Genomic DNA, 22,352 nt, shown 5'->3' on the forward strand with positions numbered 1-22,352 from the left:
CACTGTATGACAAAAACTTTATTGTCCAAAATTTGACCTTGCAATAATTTTATCCACCACGGGCATACATTGATGTATGGTTAGCTTCTTAGAAAAAAGTGGCACCCCAGGTATTTGAAAGATAATTCACCTGCAGTAAATTGCCAGTCCTTTATGATTTCTACTTTAAATTTCTGTGATACTCTTACCAAGTATATGGAGCTTTTATCTAAATTTGCTTGTAGCCCTGAGACTTTAGAGAAATGTTGGGAAGCTTGTAGCATAATTTGGATTGAGATCTTATCTGCTCTACAGCACATCAACAGATCGTCCGCAAAGCAAATTTGTATCAATTCTCGATTAGCACACTTGGGGTGGACGTTAAAATTTGGTTTATGCCTCAATTGTTTTAAAGATCTGTTTAAGAACTCCATTGCTAAGATAAAGATATATGGAGACACAAGTCATAATCAAGTTCACTATTCTAAAAGGAATGCCAAACTCAAGTAATATCATTTTCAAGAAACTCCATTCAACTGAATCATAAGCTTTTCTAGTGTCCACCTTGATAATGCATCTAGAAGACACCCTTTTCCTTGAGTATCCTTTTACCAGTTCATGTGCTACAATAATATTGTCCAGAATGCCCTTACCTTCAATAAAAGCAGACTAGGACTTATTAACCAAGTAATTTACTGCCTTCTTGAGCATGTTGGTAAGGAGTTTTACAATAATCTTGTAGATAGTAGAGCAGCAGGAAATAAGGTCTGAAATCCTTGACATAGCTAGGACATGGGAGTTTAGGTAATAGGGTGATGATGGTGCAATTTATTTCCTTTAAGAGTTTCTCATTCTCAAATAATTGTTGTATGGCCCAGGTTGCTTCATCACCAATCACCTCCCAGTACTTCTGAAAGAATTCAGATTGGAATCTATCAATCCCAGGTGCCTTATCAGTTGGAAGTTCTTTGACCACCTTTGTGATTTCTTCCTAGTAACAGGTATTAGTAACTCTTGCTGCTATTGAATTGATAAGAAAGGGCCATCTCTAACTATTTCAACGTCAGTAAAAGGTAACTCAGTAGTGGCAATCCCTAGAAAAAAGTTATGAATTCTTTTTGTACCATCTCTGGTTCTGTAAGTTTGTCCCTAAATGAGTTATAGATAGATGATACCCTATTTCTAGCATGTTTGGCCTTGATATGGGCATGGAAATACTTAGTATTGGCATCCCCATAATCTATCCATCTGGCCCTTGACTTCTGCCTTAATATACCTTCATGTACTGCAGTCCATTTCTCCAATTGTGACAATGTGGTTCTTTCATCTTCTATCAGTTTCTGATTCAACAATCACTAAAGAGAGCCTCTTGTACTGCTGTCAACTGTTACTTCAGGTTTTCTAGTTTCTTCTCTACTGAAGAGTACTCTTCCTATAGGCCTCTAGTATTGCGTTCAACTTTTGTAGCTTTTTCCATACTGCAAACATGGTATACTCCTCCACTGGTATGTCACATGTTTTATGCACAGCCTCTTTGAAAGCTTCCTGATCAAGCAGTATAGTTAGTAATTTGAATGGAGTCTTCAATTTCTGTCTGGTAACTTTAGTGTCTATAACAATAGGGGAGTGGTCATAGCAGTCAGGATTCTGATATATAGCTTCTAGGTTGCTTTATTTCTGGAACCAATCAGAATTCCCCAACACCCAATCTATATTGCTATATATTTTTTCTTGTTCGTCCCTCTAATTGCACCGGGAATATTACCACCATTTTATGGTCCTACTCCAATATATGTGATGCATTATTGAAAACCCACAGTCTCATTGATATGGATAGGATTACCATTTATTCTATCACCTGCTGACAAGACAACATTAAAGTCACTAAGGATAAGCCAAGGTTCCTTTACAGTAGTGTGTATCATTTTCAAATGGTTCCACAATGCTTTCCTCTCAGCTACAGTATTCAGGCCATAGATAATTATCATTAGGCAATGGAATTATGAGGCAAGATCCTTCACCTAACAGTGAATTAATTGGGATGCAGAATACAGAATGGTGATTGCCACATTGCTAGTCTTCCCTCCTACCCAAATTCTGCCATTCGGTGCATTTCTATATTCAGTATGAAAGGACCAATATTTATCAAGCTTCTTAGTGACTCTATTAGCTTTGTATGCGTTTACTCTAGTCTCTAGGCAACCAATCATATCCACTTTATTTTTTAGCAGAAAGCCTTTCAATGTCTTCTACTTAAAGGGCTTGTTAAGGCCTCTAATATTCTATGAGCATATAATCGGGAGGGAGGGTGATAGGTGGGGGTTTGATAATCACGTCTACCCCTTGATTACCTTTGCTAGTGTTGCCTACTTTGTGGCCACTCAATGCAGCATACCGATTGTTAATTGTAGAATCATCTGAGTCACTATCTTCATCTTGCCCTTGGTCTAATAGTGGGCCTCAGTAGACTAAAACCTTCTTCCCTCTTAGTTTGAACTTTGTAGGGGCAGTATGTTGCTCATTTTGTTGTCCTTCATGTGGTTAAGTTGCCTCCTCACTAGTCTTGTTCTGATCCTTCTCAGGTCCCTTTTTCTTGTTTGTCAATTTTGGATACCCATTATTGCCTCTTTGGTCTGCCCTTTTGCACATTTGGTTGTTGTTGTTTAGTGTTTAGGGGTTGTTGGATTTGATTGTTTTCCTTTGCTTATTTAGTCATTTGTTTATGCCTTCTACCACATTCTTCAGTTTTGTGATAAACTTACAAGCACTTTTGGCATAATGTTGGCCTCCATTCATACTCGATCATTTGCATCCAAAGGCTACCATCAGCTTTTTCAATAGTCATCTCCTCAGGTAGAGGTTGAGACACATCCATCTCGATTAGGACTCTAGCATATAACACCCTATCTTCATGTACTGTTAGTCTATCTGCGCATATAGGTTTCCCTAGGTAGCTTGCAATTCTTCCTAAGTTTTCCTCTTTCCAGTACAGTACTGGAAGGCTAGGAAAGCAGACCCATAGTGGAATTAGACAAATAGGTTCTTTGGTCATCTGGAACTCAAGCGTCCATGTCTTCAATATCAAGGGTCTGTTATTATAGGTGTAGGGGCCATTCTCCATGATACTGGCTTTGTCTTGCTCAGATTCAAAACGGTAGATAAAATAGCCATCATCATGCAAATAAACCTTAGGTATAGCTACAAAATGCCATATGCCATAGACAAACTTTAGCATATCTTTGAAATTGGGATTTACCCTAATACATACCCAATCAGTGCGCAATCTCGTTTTTATGTTGTTTTTAAATTTCAACAAGGTTCAATTTCACAACCCTCTATTTTGTTAAGGTTGGGTTTTTAGTTTATTTCTATTTTGCAGGCTAATTTCCTTACGAGGGTCTTCAAAGGTTGATTCTTGATAAGGAAGAACTTACCTCTAAGCGGGATCAACTGTTGGTCGAGCTAGACCAAATTGATACTCATCTCTCGGAACTAGAAGCACAAGCTACTAAGGTCATTGAGTTGGGAGCTCAATTGCGACAAAGCGAGAAAGAGGTAGTGACCCTTGGCTAAGAAGCTGCCCCTTTAAGGGTACAATTCGAAGAGGCTAGGGCCAAGTGGGTTGAAGTCCATAATGTCATTCTTGCTGCATCCGATCGCAAGCCTACCTCTGCTGATAAATTGAATAATTTGGAGGTAGCCCTGAACTCCAAAACTAAAAAAGTTGTTGCTGACGAGGAGAAGTATACCCGGTAGGAAAAAAAAGAATAAGAGGGTTGTAGAGCATAATAGAGTTTTTCACTCCACCATCCGTGACCTCGATGTTAGCCTTCAAGCCATTAGGTCAGGGAGGAATAATCTTTTGACCGAGGTTGACCAGCTTAATGAAGAGCTTCATCGTCGAGCGGCTTCCCTCATTGTCAAAAATATGTTCTCTATATATAGTGTAAGGACAAAAACCTTGGAAGAGACCAAAAGGGGTGTCATTAATTTTAATGCCGAGATTGCTAAGGCCTGTGAGCTGGAGGCAACTGCCTGAAAGGGTCTCCCAATCTAACCTGATGCTACCGACTCCTCTGGTTCCGGTTTTGAGTTATGGGGAACTGAAGAAGAACCGGAAGGGAATGACATTGAAGGTCAAATGGTGAAGTATCTTCTTAGCACATTTGCTATAAATAGAAGTACCTTTTTTGTGAAAGTATTGCGAAAGTTTTTATCTTTGCATTCTTTTTGTTTAAGTATTTTCGCACGTTTTTTGCGTCGAGATATGCAAGTCTTCGGGTGTGTTTTTCCCCGATAGTACTTGGATTCCGAACATAAGTTCTTCCAAAATCAATCATTTAATGTGAGGGTTTCAAAAGAGAGGGCCTTTTTATGTTTATGGTGCTCTTGAATAGGATGTCTCATATTCATTACAGCACTAGCATTTGAAGTACTTGTTTAACTTTCAAATGATAAAATTAACTCATCGATAAGACAAGAAACAAGACTTTATTCTTTCCCTTTTAAAAAGTACATAAGCATTCCATGTGCTAAAAAGAAATTGTCATTACTTGTGGCTTACTTATACAACTTGTTTATACGGGGTTGGCCGCGCAGTCCCATCGTCCTGATGACAAAACTTTGTTTCCAAATTTTGTAGTCTCGGTCAATGTGGTAGTCATTATTGCCGTATTATCATATAATTCCCCCTCCCCCGGTATTCAAATATGAAGAATGCGCATTTGAACATTAGAAGCCTTGAATTTTTGAAGATTCCACTAGTGAATGGTTAGATAATCTTTAGTTCGATAACAAGCTTCACTTCCCCTTAGAAATTTTTCTATTGAGCTAAAGAGTATCTAACAACCCCCTATTGTCTTGCACTCATGAATGGTCAGGTAACCTTTGGCCTAATAGCAAACTTAATTTCTTGGTAGGAACTTTGTTGCCGAGCAAAAGATTATCTAACTGCTCTGTATTAGCTTTATCCTTGCATGCCTTATCATTTAAAGGTCTTATTACTAATGACGCAACTTTCTTCGTAGTATGATGTCTATTGTTGCCTCGTTAAAAATCTTGCAAGAAAAACCGAATTGGGACAAACACTGGACGAAGAGAAAAATAGTGCAGCACATTATTTTAGTATAGGCGGTGCTCATCAAAAATAGTATCTTTTGAGGTATGCCACATTCCAGTTGCTCGGCAACTTTATTCCGTCTTGATTTTCCAATTTGTATGATTCTTTCTCGGTGACAACTGAAACCCGGTATGGGCCTTCCCACGTTGGACCTAGCTTTCCCACATTGGACTTTCGGGTGTTCTGAGTTACTTTCCTCAATATCAAGTCTCCTACTTTCAAATAACAGAGATTGGCTCTTCGATTGTAATATCTTTCTATTCTCTGTTTGTGGTCTGCCATCATTGCGCCAAGTCCCTGTGTTCATCTAGCAGTTCCAATTTGACCAACATTGCTTCATTATTTGTTTCTTCATCCACTTGAAAATATCTCAGGGTAGGTTCTCCTACTTCTACCGGGATCAAGGCTTCTGCTCCGTACACAAGAGTGAAAGGAGTCTCCTATGTGCTTGATTTGGCAGTTGTTCGATATGCCCATAGTATTCATGAGCTCTTCGGGCCATTTGCCTTTGGATGCTTCAAATCTCTTTTTGAGATTTTGGATAATCACATTGCTTGTTGATTCTGCTTGTTCGTTTGTACTCGGGTCATAGCGTAATGATGTGATCCTTTTGATTTTTAAGTCTTCAAGAAATTTAGTGGCCTTTGTGCCTATAAATTGTGGCATGTTGTCGTAGGCTATCTCTTTTGGTATCCCAAATCTGAAAATTATATTCTCCCAAAAAACATCTACCACTTCACACTCTCCGATCTTCTGATAAGGACCTGCTTCAACCCACTTAGAAAAAATTTCAATTAAAATCAAAATAAATCTTACCTTACCGGGGGTCGGCGGCAACAGACCAACTATATTCATCACCCACTTTATGTACAACCATCGCGACAAAACTGAGTGCAGTGGCTCTACCGGTTGATGTACCAACGGTGCGTGGCATTGGCACTTATTGCATTTTTGTAGATAAGCCTTAGCGTCTTCTTCCATCCGGGGCCAGTAGTATCCTGCCCTAATTAATGTTAATATTAAGGAATCCGTGCCTAAGTGATTTCTGTAGATCCCTTCATGGACTTCTTGCATGACATAGTTAGCTTCGGAAGCTCCCAAACATTGGGCCAACGGGCCTTGGAAAGATCTTCTATATAATTGACCTCCCTTGAGGTTGTATCGAGTTGATTTAGTGCGCAGCACCCGAGATGCCTTGGGATCTTCGAGCAATTTTTTGTGCTCGTGATAACCTATGATCTCATTTCTCTAGTCCCAAACTAAATTGGTCGTGTTTACTTCGTAATAGATGTCATCATCCAATACTGAATGTATAAGTTGCATAACCGTACTGGAGTCTGATTCGTTCATTTCTGTGAACGACCCTAAATTGGCTAATGCGTCTGCCTTCGCATTTTCTCCTCTTGGAATATGGTAATCGACCATTCCCTAAACCATGCGAGCAGAGCTTGGACTTTCATTACATATTACTACATGTGTTCCTTTTGTCTTTGAAGATCCCGTAGACTTGATTTACTACCAATTGGGAGTCGCATTTAATTTCTATGACCTCGGAGTCCAGTCCTTGGGCCAGCTCGAATCCTATAATCAAAGCTTTATACTCTGCTTCATTGTTAGTTAGAGAAACAGTTCTTATGGCTTGCCTTAGGGTTTATCCTGAGGGAATGATTAGCATTAAGCCGAGCCTGGACCCTTTCACATTGGAAGATCCATTCATGAACATATTCCAAACTCCCAATGTCGATTCTAACACCATTACTACTTTTTCGGTAGCCAAAGTTAACAGTCCTGAACTGAAATCAGTCACAACGTCAGCCAAAACTTGTGACTTAATTGTAGTCCTAGGTTTAAATTCTATGTTAAATTCACTCATTTTGACTACCCACTTGGCAAACCTACCTGAAACTTTAGGTTTATGAAGGATATTCCACAAGGGAAAGATGGTCACCACTACTATCGGATGACATTGGAAAAGTTTTTGAGCGGTGACTAGGATAGCTAATACCAATTTTTTCAGATGTGGGTAGCGAGTATCTATCTCCGTTAAAATTTTACTAACATAATAGATAAGAGATTGCGTACCTTTGTCCTCACGGACTAAAACGACACTTTCCGCTACCTTAGAGACCACTAAGTAGATCAAACGTTGTTTGCATTCCTCCGATTTTGACAGTAATGGAGGACTCGACAAATACCTTTTCAAATCCTTCAAAGCCTACTGGCATTCCGGAGTATATTTGAAGCTATTTTTCTTTTTGAAGAGTGAAAAGAAATGATGGCATTTTTCCGAAGTCCAGAAATGAATCTACTTAAAGTGGCTAGTCTCCCTGTCAACCTTTGAACCTCTTTCACGCTTAATAGGTAGTCTGGGATGTCTTTGATGAATTTAATTTTATAAGGGTTGATCTCTATCCCCTTTTACGACATCAGGAATTCTAAGAACTTACCGGAGCTGACCCCCGAAGTCACACGTCTCGGGGTTAAGCTTTATGTTGTGCTTTCTCAGGATGTCAAAGGTTTCTTGCAAGTGTTTAAGATGATCACCTGTGTTCAAAGACTTAACTAGCATATCATCCATGTAAAATTTCATGGTTTTCCCTATTTGTTTCTAAAAAATTTTGTTTGCAGGCCGTTGATAAGTGGTTGCGGCATCCTTTGGCCCGAATGGCATCACATTATTACAATATGTACCGAAGTTCGTTATGAACGAAGTTTTATCCTGATCTTCCGGGTTCATCTTGATTTGGTTGTACTCGGAGTAAGCATCTAGGAAACTCATTAACTCGTACCCGACCGTCGCATCAATCATTTGATCACTATTTGGCAATAGGAATGAGTCTTTTGGGCACGCCTTATTTAAATCCTTATAGTCTACGCACATGTGAAATTTATTATTCTATTTTGAAACTACTACTAAGTTTGCTAGCCAGTCAGGATACTTTACCTCTCGGATTGAACCGATATCAAGCAAATGAGTTACCTCTTTTTTAACGATTTTATTTCTGACCTCGGTGATAGGACGTTTTTTCTACCTAACTAGAGGGATGTTAGGGTCCAAGCTTAGTTTATGCACGACCACTTCTGGTGCGATACTTGTCAGATCCGCATGCGACCACGCAAAACAATCAATGTTAAATTTAAGAAATTCAATAAATCCAGACCTGAGCTCGGGGTTTAATCATGTCCCCAAGTGGAACTTCATCTCCAAGAGTTTTTGGAATAGCGCTACTTGCTCAAGTTCCTCCACCAAGGATTTTATTGCATCTTTTTCTTTTGGTACCTGGGAGTATCTTGGTACCTGATAGGATTCCCGCGACTCCGCCCCCGGTTGACTTCGCTCGGCTCGAGGGCAGGCGCCGGTTTCTGTAATTGCTATGTTGCAAGCTTCTTCCCTTTGCTACTAGAAATTGAGAATATGTTCATCTCCATTGCCGCTAGTTAGTCTCTTCTTATTTGTTAGTTTCCTCATGAGTTGGGAACTTTAGTATTGATGATATGTTGACGGTACGGCCTTCATCTCGTGCACCTACGGTCTTCCCAGGATAATATTGTAACACATATCGCCATTTACTACCTCGAAAAGGGTCGTCTTCATCACCCCTTCGGCATTCGTGGGCAGCCATATCTCTCATCGGGTTGTCATGCTTGCCAGATTGAATTCGGCGAGGAGTTTTCTGGCCGGAATAATGCTTCCAGACAGCTTGGATTGCTCCAACACTCTCTTATATATAATATTGGCCAAACTTCCTGGGTCCACCAAAAGACGTTTAATTTCAATATCTAAAACATTTAAAGAGATTACCAAAGCATCATTGTGCGATAGTAGCAGTTCATTTGCGTCTTCCTCCATGAAAGTAATATTGTCTTCAGTGACTTTCCGGAGTCTCTTACTGTGGGTTACCAACACCTTCGTTTTTTCCTGCCGAAAATGTTACATCATTAATCTCGTTCCCCTCGAAGATCATATTGATCGTCAAACATGGAGGATCCTCTCCTGCTTTCGAAGGTTCCGCTTTATCACTTGCGGCCAGAGTTTTTTTTAGCTCGATCACTTAGGAATTCTGTGAAGTCTATTTTTCAGCAATGTTGCCACCTCCTCGTACAAATACCGCAGTACCCTGTCCGATAGCCATTGGTCCCATGGTATTCGCACTAAAAATTGGGATCTCTTTGACTGGGAACAGATCTCATTGGCTTCGGAAACCATGCTTCCTCAATGTTCTTCATAGAAGACACTAGCTCTACTACGCTGACGTTGAAGTTGTATTCGGAAAGCCTGGGGTATGAGGAGTCTCAGGAACCTTATATCTCCTTATCCTGAAACGATCTATTAATCCGGTCACGATTAGCCTTCTATCGGTAGCAAATCTATCTGCCGAGAAGAAACCTCTACCACGTCCTTTGGCCCGTTCATAGGAAAAAACTGACCCCTTGAAGACTGTCGATCTGTGTCAAATCATATTTTGATATCTCCTTATTCTTCTCCCGGTCCCGACCCTTGGTTGATGTCTGGAAACCGAGCTGATCATCCTCAATAGTTATTTCCAACTCGAACCGATTGTGGACATCTGACCATGTTGTTGCTGAAATCGGGCAGACTTTCTTTCAATTTTCGGGAAGCATCGGAACTTCTCGAATTCAACCCTTTAGTAAATGATTATACTTCACATTCATCCGGTACAGCCGGTAGCAACATCCTTTCCTTCTAGAATCTGGTCAGGAACTCTTGAAGCAATTCGGACTCTCCTAGTGCAATCCTAAATATGTCGGCCTTGCAGGCCTGTACCTTATGGGCCCCGCATGGGCCTTGATAAATGAATCCACGAGCATCTCGAAGCAATCGAGTGAGTGCTCATGCAAGAGCAAATACCATGTTAGGCTCCCTTCGTGAGGGTCTCCCCGAACTTCTTTAGTAAGACTGACTCAATTTCATGGGAGCTAAATCGTTTCCCTTCACTGCCATTGTATAGGTGGTGCTATGTTCCTGAGGATCCGAAGTCCCATCATACTTTGGCACATCTGGCATTTTAAACTGCTTTAGGATCAATTCTGGTGTCGTGCTTGGTTTGACTGACAACTTGATATACTTCTTTGAATCCAGTCCTTTCAACACTGGCAGTGCACCGGGAATTTGATCCATTCGGGCATTTATTTCTCTCATTAACTGTATGAGCTCGTTTGTAAATGGATCGTTCTCATTGTTGTTATCGGACCCGTTATCATTCCCCACAGGCCCTGTCGAATAAGCTAACTTCGCCCTTCAGGGTGTTGCTGTCGACCTTCTACGTTGTTTGATTTGCGGGAGAATTGGAGGAACTGGACCTCGTCCATTCGCGTTGTTGGAAGCACCTGACAATGTTTGCCTCAACTCCATCATGACCTGATCCTGTCGTGAGAGATGACCCATAATGGCCTTTTGCTGCTCACTCAGGATCCTTGTTGTTTCATCGACGTGCTCGTCTTTAGCATCATCAAGAGTTGCCTCTCGAACATGTCGCGGATATTGCCTTTCATGGACCGGCGCAACCTCATCCCCCTCGTTGCGGGTATCACTGATGGAATCTTCGTGTTGAGGCTGATTTCCTACAGCCTCAATGTTCTGTGCGATGTTGACATCGTTATCTGCCATTTTCTATGATTTTTGCCAAGAACAAAGAATAAAACAGGTTAGTAATAGATGTAAGGATCAACTCAATTATACAACTCTTTAAGCCCCACGGTGGGCGCCAAACTGTTTACCCCGTAAAATGGTACAGTTAAATTTATACGTGGTTTATAGACAAGTTAATCGATTTGATCCTAAAATGATAAATAAATTAAATACGAATGTAACACTTGGCATTGAAATTGAGATAAAATGGCAGAAACCTTGGTTCCAGGAGCAGAGCTTCCAGAGGCAATAATAACAATAATAATAAGCAAGAAGATAAAATATTATTGAGCTTTGAAAAGAGTATAGTATGTGCTGGTCAGAAAATTCATGTCCCTTTACAATGGTTGTGAAGCTCACTATTTATAGTTGTACCTAGGGAACAAGGTCCTAGGATCAAGCGCCTCTTAAATGACAATTATGAGAGCAATTGAAGAATGTGTAATGGTAGTTAGTGAATATCATATTCTCTGTAACGGACCATGTACTTAATGTTATATAATATTCTGTATTAAATGCTACCGGGTGGTAGCCATTTATTTTGCCTTTATAAATACCTATTCCCTTCGGAAATAAACGAGATCGTTGCCTTCGGGCCTGACTACCTTCTGCCTTCGCCTCCATGTGTCACTTTATTATGCAAACATTTAATATAAGCATATTTTACCCTATACAATAGGTATCTAGCAGAATAGTTAATCTGAGCATAGATTGGCCCGACCACAGAGATGTATCTAGGTTAAGGAGTACGGGTTCACGTGAACCCATGCTCATCTCCCTAAACTATGTATAACAATGTTATATTTCTCAAACTTACTTAAATATATGTGCGTGTATCCATGCTCAAAGATTACTATGATGCAATTATTATTGGGTGCACCTCTATAAGTGAAATCGACGGTTCAGTCCCACTCCGGGCAGTTTTATTTTCAGCACGTGTATATATATACACACACACACACACACACACACACATATATATATATATATATATATATATATACTCATTAAAAAAATTTTAAAAAAAATATTCCCTCCGTTTTAATTTATGTGAATATATTTCCTTTTTAGTCGGGGTCAAAAGGAATGACTCCTTTCCTTATGTGGAAACAATTTACCTTTATGCAATGATTTATAGCCACACAAAATATATGTACCATTTTACACCACAGGTTCAAAAGTCTTCTCTCTTTTTTTAAACTTCGTGCTCATTCAAATAGGTTCACATAAATTGAAAGTGAAGAAAATTAATTTCGAACCTATAATTTCAAAAGTGGAGCGGGTTCATGGTAAGAGACTAAAGTTAAACCCGTTAAATGTAAATTCTAAATCCACCTCTTGACAACAGTGCACACATCCTCTTGAAATTCTGGATCCGCATCTGCGCCGAGCACCGCCAATATGAAAAAAGATTCATAAAATGAAAGTAAAAAGAAAAAAGAATAAAAAGACGCGGGGAGAAAAGGTGGCCTCTTTGAGAAACCACCGTCATTGGCGCGTTTAGATTATAAAATATGACAATCTTAGTCAAACAATTCTGTCCTCATTCAACAGAATTACCTATAAAAAGCAGAATCTTGCAAGAAAGAAGACATAATTTTCAAGATACTAGCAAATATTTCAGCAGTTTATACAACCCAATTGTAAAATTTGCTTATTAAAAATGGCAATGCTAAGAACATTATTGAGCTTGGCAGCCATATCCATGGTGTTTGGTTCAGCCATGGCTGCAAATCACACAGTGGGAGGTAATAGTGGATGGAGACAGGGCGCGGATTATAAAACATGGGCTGCATCCGAAACTTTCTTAGTTGGTGATAATTTGAGTAAGCCATCCCCATTCCATAATTCACCCAATAAAACTTATACTTCTTAGCACTAATGCCTTTTTTCCTTCTCATGTTTGGGAACATTGGAATTTTGATTGTTTTATGGTTGTTTAGATGACATTCCGTCTAAATATAGTATTAAAAGCTTGGTCTTTTCATTTTATATCGGAGGCGGAGTTAGGATTTATAAGTTCAGGATTTTTTTTTCTTTTTAAGTTATTGGATTCGAAATTAATAATTTCTACATATTCAATAAATATTTTTAAATAAATAGATTTTAAATCAAAGCCACTGGTTCATCCGAACTTGTACGGAACATGATAGCTCCGCCCCTGCCCACCTTTCTTGGTATTGATGAAGGACTATTATCCCCGTCTTGATCCTCACTCCATTTTTTCCATGAAGAGGACGAGTCTTCATCATCTTGAGGTTCTTGCGGTTGGTGGGAGGTAGGGGCAGAGCTAGAATATTGAGTACGAATTCGGCCGAATCCGATAGCTTTTGTCCAGATCCTATATGTGTAATATTAAAAAATTCATTGATAACATACAAATTATTAATTTAAAAACTAGTAACTCAAAAAGACTAGAATCTTAAACCAATAGATTTCAAATTCTTGCTCCGCTTCTGGTGGGAGTCCCTTTCATTCAAGGGATCCGTGCATGTTTTGTTACTTACGTTCAATGTGACTCAAACCTATTTACAATTAAGTCGAACCCCTCTCGTTCTCAAACTAACTAACATCTTCTATTTTTGTTTTTCTTATTAACAGTATTTTCCTATGGTCTAAGCCATGATGTGCTTGAAGTTACAAAAGCTAATTATGATTCTTGCGAGACAACAAATGCAATATCAACAAATGCTGGTGGGATGACAGTCATTACTCTATCTTCTCTAGGCAAGAGATATTTCATATGTGGAACAGGTGGACATTGTGCCTCGGGAATGAAACTTGAAGTCAATACAATTGCCACAGCTTCTCCACCATCTGCAGCCGCACCACCAGTTCCGCCACCAGCATCTACACCTTCCACCACCCCAGTTGTCAGTTCCCCTACTAAATCCCCTGCTTCATCACCATCTCCCAAATCTTCACCGCCGTCGCCAAAACTTGCACCTAAAATTTCCCCTGCTAAATCCCCTACAACGTCCCCTACAAAATCACCTGTTAGTAGTCCATCATCTCCTACTATTGAGGCTCCTGCATTGCCTCCTTCTGGTGCTTCTGTTCCGACGCCATCTCCCCCATCATCGGCTAATAAAATCGGAGTCATTGCTGGTTCTACAATGGGATTTGGCTTTGTTGTTATGATGGCGTTCATTATTTAAGCCTTTATACGAAATCTATAATCCGGGTTGTCCCTTTTTTTAAATTGTTTCAATTCTATTTTGTATCATGATTTTCCTCAATCTTGTGTATCATGAGCATATTCAGTATATAGTGAGTACATGGATGTGCAATTCGTGACAGAGTACATTTGATTGTTGACGATTCTGGTGATACCAAAGCCAGGTAATTATTCCAAATCTTGACTTGTTTATTAACTAGAGGCATTAGTCTAGGAAAATACTGTGATGTCTTACCATGGCTAAAAATTAAGATACTTGCGATGATAATTAGACATCAAATTCGTGAATAATGGTGTTAGAAATAGTGTTAAAGGTCTGATAACAGATATATCAGAGCATGAACAGCCTGTGATACTCGTACCAGGATAGTTAGAACCATTTGTAAAAGATTGTTTAACCTCTTCCTAGCTTGCAAAATGGAGCAGAAAATTGCACAATTTTACTACAGGCATAGAACATCGACCAAACACAAAATATCGAGAGCATACATTAGTAATTGGAAAGAAGAGCTTTCAATCCCTTAGTCTTAATGTAATTTCTAGCATCATAAACCTCCGTTTCTGACTTTTTCTTTTTTGACTCAGTTAAGGTTGCACTAAATTCCAATTGTGCAAGAAATGGACCCACGCACATAGATCGCTTGAAGAATAAAATTAAAGACTTGGGTCATGAAAAAGAGTAATTCATTTATTTTCCACTTGCACTCTTATCCTGTTGTTGTTTACCTTTTCTTCAGCGGAATTTTTGGCCTAAAATCATGAAACACGTCTTACATAAATAAACTGAAAAGACGTAACAACAATGGAGATGCGGGGTATCGATCCCCGTACCTCTCGCATGCTAAGCGAGCGCTCTACCATCTGAGCTACATCCCCTTTGATGCTAAATATTTTCGTTTCAGTTATTACTACTTTGCACTCAAAATGGATACCTCTTCATAACTTTGTTATTTCTTATTTTACCTTGGCAAAACTCACATAGCTTTCTTTTTATATTCAGTAAATCTAAATTATTTGATCCCGTAAACTTGGTATTGTTATTATTTATTAGCCATTAACTAGTCCCGCATGCTCGTTGTTTGCCTAATTTTCTTTTTTCTTGCTCTTTACTAGCCCTAGAGAAGACAATTTTTTTATCAAGTGAAAAATCGAGCTCTTCCTAATCAATGAGGGACATTCCCTTTCTTCCAACAATATAGGCATTCTAAAATACTATACTTCTTCAAATGAATTATTTTCCTGTGCTTTAGTTAGTTGAAATATTTGAATTCATGGTAGAGTTGATCAATTATACATTGGACATCATATCTTCGATTTTTTGGCCAAAATTAGTGCAACGGCAAACACACAGGTCATGTAATAAGCTTCTCAAAATTAAATATGCAATTGTCATCATTTTAAAACAAAGAGTTAATATTCTAAAACTCGCCTAAACTATATAATCTTTGTCGGTTGCCTGCTTAAACTATCGCCTGCCCTTCAAAACCCCTGAACTATATCTCTTTCATAATAAAACCCTCTCATCGTGCGTATAATACACGCTCCAATTATTTTTAAAATTTGTCATGTGGTAATCTACGTGGATATTTGTTTAGCTTAATCTAAAATACAGATTTAATTAAGATTTTAATATTCTTTATTATATCATTGTAAAAAATTACATGTTAAAAATAAAATAAAAAGGGCTAGGGTTAAAACTAGTGGCTCAGTTGTAAAAAAACTCATTTTCTCTATGCTCTCATCAGATAATGGCTACACCTCTCAGTAGTAATTTTCTCCATTAATCTTGGTTCTTACCTTAATTGCTTTGTCTATTCTTGTTTCTGTCGAAAATCAGAATAAAAACTAGGGTTCTGCTCATCAATCGGTATAGAAGGTTAGGGGTTTTGACAAGAAAGAGAGAATTTCAGATGAAGAAATGGAGAAGAAAGTGAGGTAGGAAGGTGAAATATAATTTAAAAAAGGAAAGCTAATAAGCCATTAAACACTGATAAGTGGGCCATTTAATGGCATTTTTCTGCCTTCACACGTTATTTGGCGATTTATTACACATTATGTCACATAAGCTGTATAATTTAGACAGAAAGTTGTAGGCAACTGACAAAAGTTGTATAATTTAGACAGATTTTAGAGTATTAGTTCTAAAAACAAATCGTCGAAAACACTTCATCAACTTTGGAGTATCCATAAGATAAGTCAGCTCCAAACCGAAAGCAGTTGTCATAACTATGATCTATAAGCAGAAGTCACGCCAAATGGCAGTTACTCTACCAGAGTATTACCAATCTCTAAAAGATCAAACAAAGAAAAAGAGAAGTGAAAAATTTAAAACCTCGTAGAATAAACTATATATAAGGTTAATTTGTAGCAAGAAATTGTGAGGAGAACACAAGAGGAAGCAGGGGCGGGTAGCACTACTAATCTGCGTTTGAATCCATAACTTTTAGCCTAGACTTGAATTTTTCCGTGTCATATCCACTGGAATTGCTGAAAATGCTTGAATTGTGATGCTTTCAGTAGTTAGAACTCGAGTCTTGAACCTGTAGAATTAAAATCTGAATCCACCTCGAGAGGAATAAGATTGGTGGTTTTGGACTATGCAAGAGTCATAGTAGATGTGGCGTAATAGGCAACAGAAAAAATGGCATGTACGAAACACAAAATTCCACCAATGGAGAAAAAATGACGATGTCCAAACCCACAAGAAGCTCTCGACCTGTTGTTTGCCATTGTCCCAATCACCAGCATTCCCATTCCTCCTGCTAATATAATCCTGAAATTCCAAAACTCGAATACATTAATATGGTGAGACAAAGACAATAAGTTCACTCCTAAATATTTTTGCTATTAGTTAGAGATTAATGTGTTGATTGCTTTCAAATTAAAGATTGAAAATGAAGATATTACAGGCCAAAATATTTTTGAATAAAATAACTATGCATACAAATATTTACAAACTCTTAGTGAATATTTGATAACAAACCCATCTTCTCAGCATCCACTAGTTCTAAGCCAACAGAAACCTCCACTTCTCCATTCTCCTTATTTAACCCTTATGAGAGATCATTAGAAACTTTTTCTATAGAACTTTAAATTCACCAAGCTAAAGACTTTTCTCGGGTTTTTGACCTTTAGCATAGGATCCTAAAAATTGAGAAAACTCTGATAGCCCAAGACACCCCAACTAAAGATAACACTTCTTATGTTATTGTTCTCAGATAAGTAGACACTGACTAGAAACTCATTCACAGCCCGAGTAATTTCATGACAATCCTCCCCTAGAAATTTTCTTTGTTAGAATAGGTGTAGACACTGAAACTTTAACTGATCAAGCTAAATCCAAAAGTCAAGATACTAAGACGACCCTTAAAATTCTAGGAATCTATCAGGGTTGCTTGGAAGCTACTCTACCAAAACCTTAACTTGGAGGCTACTACTCTAGCCCTAGGTCACTCCTATAAAAAAGGTTACGTAATCTCTAAAAAAATATCTCAAAAATGGAGATCATCTCAAAAATCCCATAAACTCACGGGATATTCACAAAGAGATCAAGAGGTGGCCGGATAATTCTTGATAATCAAATATTTCAAGAAGATCCACTACATATTTCACGGATATCAAATAAATCCAAGGAAGTCTACACCATCCTACGTTCGAGAAACACGCTGCTCCAGCCTTCAAATCACGGAAATAATCAGGAGAGAAGAATCAAGGGATAAACAGAATGGTACTCACAATTGATTAATAAAATTACTTTATTCTTTTGTGATTGTAGTTATTTTTCGTATGTCGAAAATTCATTGCAAACAAATTGGCACGCCCAGTGGGACCAGTTATGCCCTTCATCTCTTCCTCCTGCAAATCGAAAACTACAAGTTTCAAATCAGTTATTACGATGGTCGAGTACTTCAAGTCTCGTCTTCAAGTTTCGGCAAGTCAACACCCCGATAAACCTTGAAGTAAGGGCATTTTTAGACATTGAAATTTTACCGAATCATGCAAAATCCAAAATTCAAGATACTAAAACAACTCTTGAAATTCTAGGAATCTATTGCTTGGAGGCTACTCTACCAAAACCCTAACCTGGAGACTACTACCCTAGCCCTAGGTCATTTCTATAAAAAGGGTTACATAATCCCATAAAAAAATATCTCAAAAATGGAAATCCTCTCAAAAATCTCAAAAACTCACCGAATATTCACAAAGAGATCAAGAGGTGGCCGAATAATTCTTGATAATCAAAAATTTCAAGAATATCCACAACATACTTCTTGGATATCAAATAAATCCAAGGAAGTCTTCATCATCCTACGTTCGAGAAACACGTCGAATCACGAAGATAATCAGATGAGAAGAATCAAGAGAAAAATAGAATTGTACTCACAATTGATTAATAAAATAACTTTATTCTTTTATGATTACAGTCAATGTAGCCTTAGAACAAAGACCCAACATTATGCAAAATAATAATAATGCCAATAATATCTATGAACAGAATATAGATGGTTGTTCTGAATACAATATTTTGGCCAAATTACAGCAAATGACTATGATAATCTCTACATACCGGACTTCTCATAACTGTTCTGGCCATCTTACTACCTAAGTCTAAGCAGCAGGTTTTACAGGTCAACTTAAAGGTTTGTGCGTTACTCATATTAGTTATGAAAATAAAAACCAAATTTTCTTAAGTGTCCGAGTTGATTCAACGGGAAAACTAATCCATAAGGATGGCTATACCATTCCCGATTCAACAAACACCCTAATTTATACTATTATCAAAACATTCATAGGTAGTCCAGATATTTTTAGGGAAAGATCTTCTGAGATACTTAACAGCCTGAAGTGTAAAACCCTTTCGAATTTCCATAGTCATCTACTGTAATTTGGCCATAATGTTGTATTCGGAACGATCATCTATGTTCCACTCACACATACTATTTGGCATTATAATTATTTTGCATAATATTAGATCTTTCTTCTAAGGCTATATCAGGATGAGTAGCTCTTGAATAATAGAGTGTTTGAGGTTGACGCCAGTTGAAAGATACTTTCTATCAAGGAAAATTTCTAGGGGAAGATTATCATGAAATTGCTCTAACAGTGAATTGGTTTCTTGGTCAATATGTACTTCTCGGAGAACCAGTACAATAGAATTGTAGTTGGGACGTCCTGAGCTATCAGGGTTTTCTCAATTTCTAGGATCCTACGCTGAAGGTCAAAAAGCGGAGAAGAGTCTTTAGCTTGATGAATTTGAAGTTCTGTAGAGAAAATTCTAGGGATCTCATAAGCTTAAATAAGGGGATTGAAGAATTAGAGATTTCTGTTGTCTTAGAACTAGTAGATGCTGAAGGTTGTTTTGTAATTAGATATTTACCAAAATAGTGTAAATATTTATTTGTATAATTATTTTATTCAAAAATATTTTTAATATTTTTGCTTGTAATAGCTTCATTTTCTATTTTTAATTTGAAAGGATAAGCTTCTACTCAAGTATTTCTATCATTTGTTGAAAATCCTTATGCCAGGGAAGTTCAGAGGTGACTCCCTCTTCCGTGGAAGTTTTTGAATCATTAACCGATTTAGAAAAGGAAAAATCTAATTGGTAATATTCAACACAAGTTTCAAATCATTCAGAGAAATTAATTTATTATTTAATAAAGTTTAACGACTCATAATAAATATTTTGGAAATTTTTTCTTTCGTCTCCTTAAAAATTTTGCAAGAACCGTATTTTTTAAAATGTTTTCATGTGAATAAAAATAAGTAAACTCAGTGATTCTTATATGTGTTATATACATATATATATGCGAAAGATTATTATTTAACTTTCTAAATTGTATAATAATCTCGTATGGTAAATGCATGAAATGGACCAATTTTTTTTTTTCGTCACACCACAAGTGTCGCCTCAAATCGTGGACAAACTACTTGATTGGAGCTATTCCCTTTACCTCATTCCAAAAAATGGTGTGGGGCTCGAAGAAAACTCGATGAAGTTTCTTTATGGCGGTGAACGCATCCCGATATAATTTGTTCTGAACCCAACAGATAGATTGCAGATACAAAAGATCAATCAGATATTTTGTCTTTCACTTTATTTTTTGTTCTTCTGTTTTGATAGTGTGAATATTTTGTGAATAGATCAGTGATTCATAGAGCCAGTACTGCGTTGTTATATATGATGAGCAGAATTCAGTAGCAGATCAGTGGTCAGATTTGAAGCTTATTGGTTCAAAATTTTAATTATTTTGAGTTATTGAATTTTATATTTATAATTTTATATAGTATTCAATAAATTTCTCAAAGACAAATGAAGTTTAAACCAAATTACTGTATTGGACCAAATCCGTAACTTGTTCATTGGCTCCCCCTGGTGATAAATACATTACCTATTAGAGTGTTTATTTTGGTTAAAAAAACAATTATCTACCAAAGATATGAATATTATCATCTACAAGAGTTATTATCACATAATCAGAGTCCTAATATTATCTAGCAAAAATGTTTTTCAAGTTGATTAATTAAACATAAACTAGTCTCCAAAAGTACTTTTTCGAAGAACAACTTTTGATAATATACTTTATAAAATTAAAAAAAAATGGAAGTTTAGCCAAACAAGGTGGAGTGATAATTATCAAATCTAATAAGACTGTTAATAGATAGTCTCGATAACAAAATATTTGAACTCACTAGAAGAGGCATCTAAGATTTGAAACACTCACAAACCTAATTAGTACTACCTAATTAGTACTCCTACTAGATTTATAATAATAAATCATTAATAAAATATGCTCCAATCCCCTCCTCCTTCTATGAATAAGGGACGACTTGAAATGTGGTCACATTTATGAAATAAGACCTACCATTTATGGTGCTATAAATGATTCACATTAACTAAATATTGAAAGCCGTCAATCTTTCTGAAACAGACAAATAAGAAAATAGTACTCCCTCCGGTCTAAATAAGCGATTTTTTAGTTGTTTTCATACAAATTAAGAAATTCACCTTTTAATATTAATTAGCAATAACATTTATTATCTCTTCACATAAACACTAACACATACTCCAACACTATTTACTCCAAGGACAATATAGGAAAAAAATAATTAATTCATTCTTAAAATCTGAAAAAAATCACCAAAAAAGGTCAAAAAATTACTTATTTTGGACGAAGTGAGTATCAATCTTTTTGAAACGAAGGGAGTATAGTTTATCACGTACCAAGTGAAAAGAAGACAAGCGAGTGATAATTGTCTGCTTGGGGGTGCTTTCTGGATCTCATCACTAGTACAGTAGAGGCTGCACCCTCCGACGAGGTTGGCAAGAATATGAGCTGCTCCTAATAGACCTGCTGCAGCTAAACCTAGTATAAATGCATCATGGCTTGGCTCTTTACACTCGAACAACCATAGCTTCAGGTGTTTCTCCTTCCAAACCACAAAAAAAAAAATTGACTTCTATGCATTAGAAAGTGTAAAAACTACTTACAGTAAGGTCAAGTAAATTTGTGTGCGACAAACATTAGTAATTATTAACCTGATATAAAGGATAACTTACTAACTTACAAACACATATTAAACTAGTTGTTACACTATCAGTGTATATAATTTAAATCGAATAGAAAAAATTTCTTGGAGGATTTGAAGGAAGCCCTTTTTTTTCTTTTTGCAATTTTTGGTAAATTACTATGATTATGGTCGAGGGTCTATCAAAAACGGTCTTTTTGTCTTCACAAGATAAGGGTAAGATCTGCATACACCCTATCATTGCCAGACTTAGACTGGTAAAATTACGACACTGTGCATGTTGTGGTTGTTGCAATTTTTGGTACAATAATGAAATTGGCATTGGATGAGATATATATACCTGGTTTTGAGCTCCTTCGGCTTTAATTCCAAGAAGTCCAGCTACAGCATCTAAAGCCACAATCACTAAGCATGCAAAAATCCCAAATACCTTAGCCATTTTTTCTTGAACTCCAAATACCTTTAATGAATAACAAGGAAAAGAGTGACTCGGAGTTAAATAAGTTGGACTACAGTCTATAGTACAAGTGGCGAGCTTAATAATATAGTATGAAATTGGATTATACTGATTAGTGGATATTTGTAGCTTTTATAGGAGACAGTTGGATGATGGCTGATTCTACGGAAAGCATCTTTTTGACAATAAAATTCTAGCTTTATTTACCTTTTTGTCTACTATTTTTTTCTTCTTATTATCTAGGATTCTCTTTTAGTGGGGAACCGAGAAAAGTTTGGGTATAAACCAGCTAAGAGTGAGGCAAAGTCATCTATCACAGTGAAAAAGTGAATCGGTGAGTGACCAAAAAATGTCCTTTTGCGCAGTCTGAAGTTAATACTCGATCGTAGCACAACACTCCAAACCTTAAAAACCTAATTTTTTTTCTCTTCTCGATTTG

General features: G+C 37.3%; 2 protein-coding genes and 1 non-coding gene across 3 annotated transcripts; 1 reads left to right on the top strand and 2 right to left on the bottom strand.

Moving 5' to 3' along the window:
• Window positions 1–12,336: 12,336 nt before the first annotated feature.
• LOC107820746 (early nodulin-like protein 14) lies at window positions 12,337–14,052 on the top strand. The gene is made up of 2 exons (XM_016647085.2): window positions 12,337–12,574; window positions 13,350–14,052. Exons 1-2 carry the CDS (start codon window positions 12,412–12,414, stop codon window positions 13,904–13,906), a joined length of 720 nt encoding a protein of 239 aa, XP_016502571.1. The 5' UTR covers window positions 12,337–12,411; the 3' UTR covers window positions 13,907–14,052.
• A 677-nt stretch (window positions 14,053–14,729) lies between these two features.
• On the bottom strand, window positions 14,730–14,802 carry TRNAA-AGC (transfer RNA alanine (anticodon AGC)). Its single transcript has one exon. It is a non-coding gene; the product is annotated as a tRNA-Ala (tRNA).
• Window positions 14,803–16,243: 1,441 nt separating this feature from the next.
• Window positions 16,244–22,016, bottom strand: LOC107820744 (protein VASCULATURE COMPLEXITY AND CONNECTIVITY-like). Its single transcript, XM_016647084.2, has 3 exons — window positions 21,797–22,016; window positions 21,152–21,357; window positions 16,244–16,699 (listed from the first exon to the last, which is right to left on the bottom strand). Exons 1-3 carry the CDS (start codon window positions 21,893–21,895, stop codon window positions 16,522–16,524), a joined length of 483 nt encoding a protein of 160 aa, XP_016502570.1. The 5' UTR covers window positions 21,896–22,016; the 3' UTR covers window positions 16,244–16,521.
• Between the last annotated feature and the right edge of the window lie 336 nt (window positions 22,017–22,352).

This window comes from Nicotiana tabacum, chromosome 8, assembly GCF_000715075.1.
Source record: "Nicotiana tabacum cultivar K326 chromosome 8, ASM71507v2, whole genome shotgun sequence".
NCBI lineage: Eukaryota > Viridiplantae > Streptophyta > Magnoliopsida > Solanales > Solanaceae > Nicotiana > Nicotiana tabacum.

Coding starts and splice junctions, on each gene's coding strand:
- LOC107820746 (XM_016647085.2), top strand. CDS start 12,412: ATGGCAATGCTAAGAACATTATTGAGCTTGGCAGCCATATCCATGGTG. Junction 12,575..13,349: donor CTTAGTTGGTGATAATTTGA/GTAAGCCATCCC, acceptor TCTTATTAACAG/TATTTTCCTATGGTCTAAGC.
- LOC107820744 (XM_016647084.2), bottom strand. CDS start 21,895: ATGGCTAAGGTATTTGGGATTTTTGCATGCTTAGTGATTGTGGCTTTA. Junction 21,358..21,796: donor CCGAAGGAGCTCAAAACCAG/GTATATATATCT, acceptor GTGGTTTGGAAG/GAGAAACACCTGAAGCTATG. Junction 16,700..21,151: donor GCTTGTCTTCTTTTCACTTG/GTACGTGATAAA, acceptor TTGGAATTTCAG/GATTATATTAGCAGGAGGAA.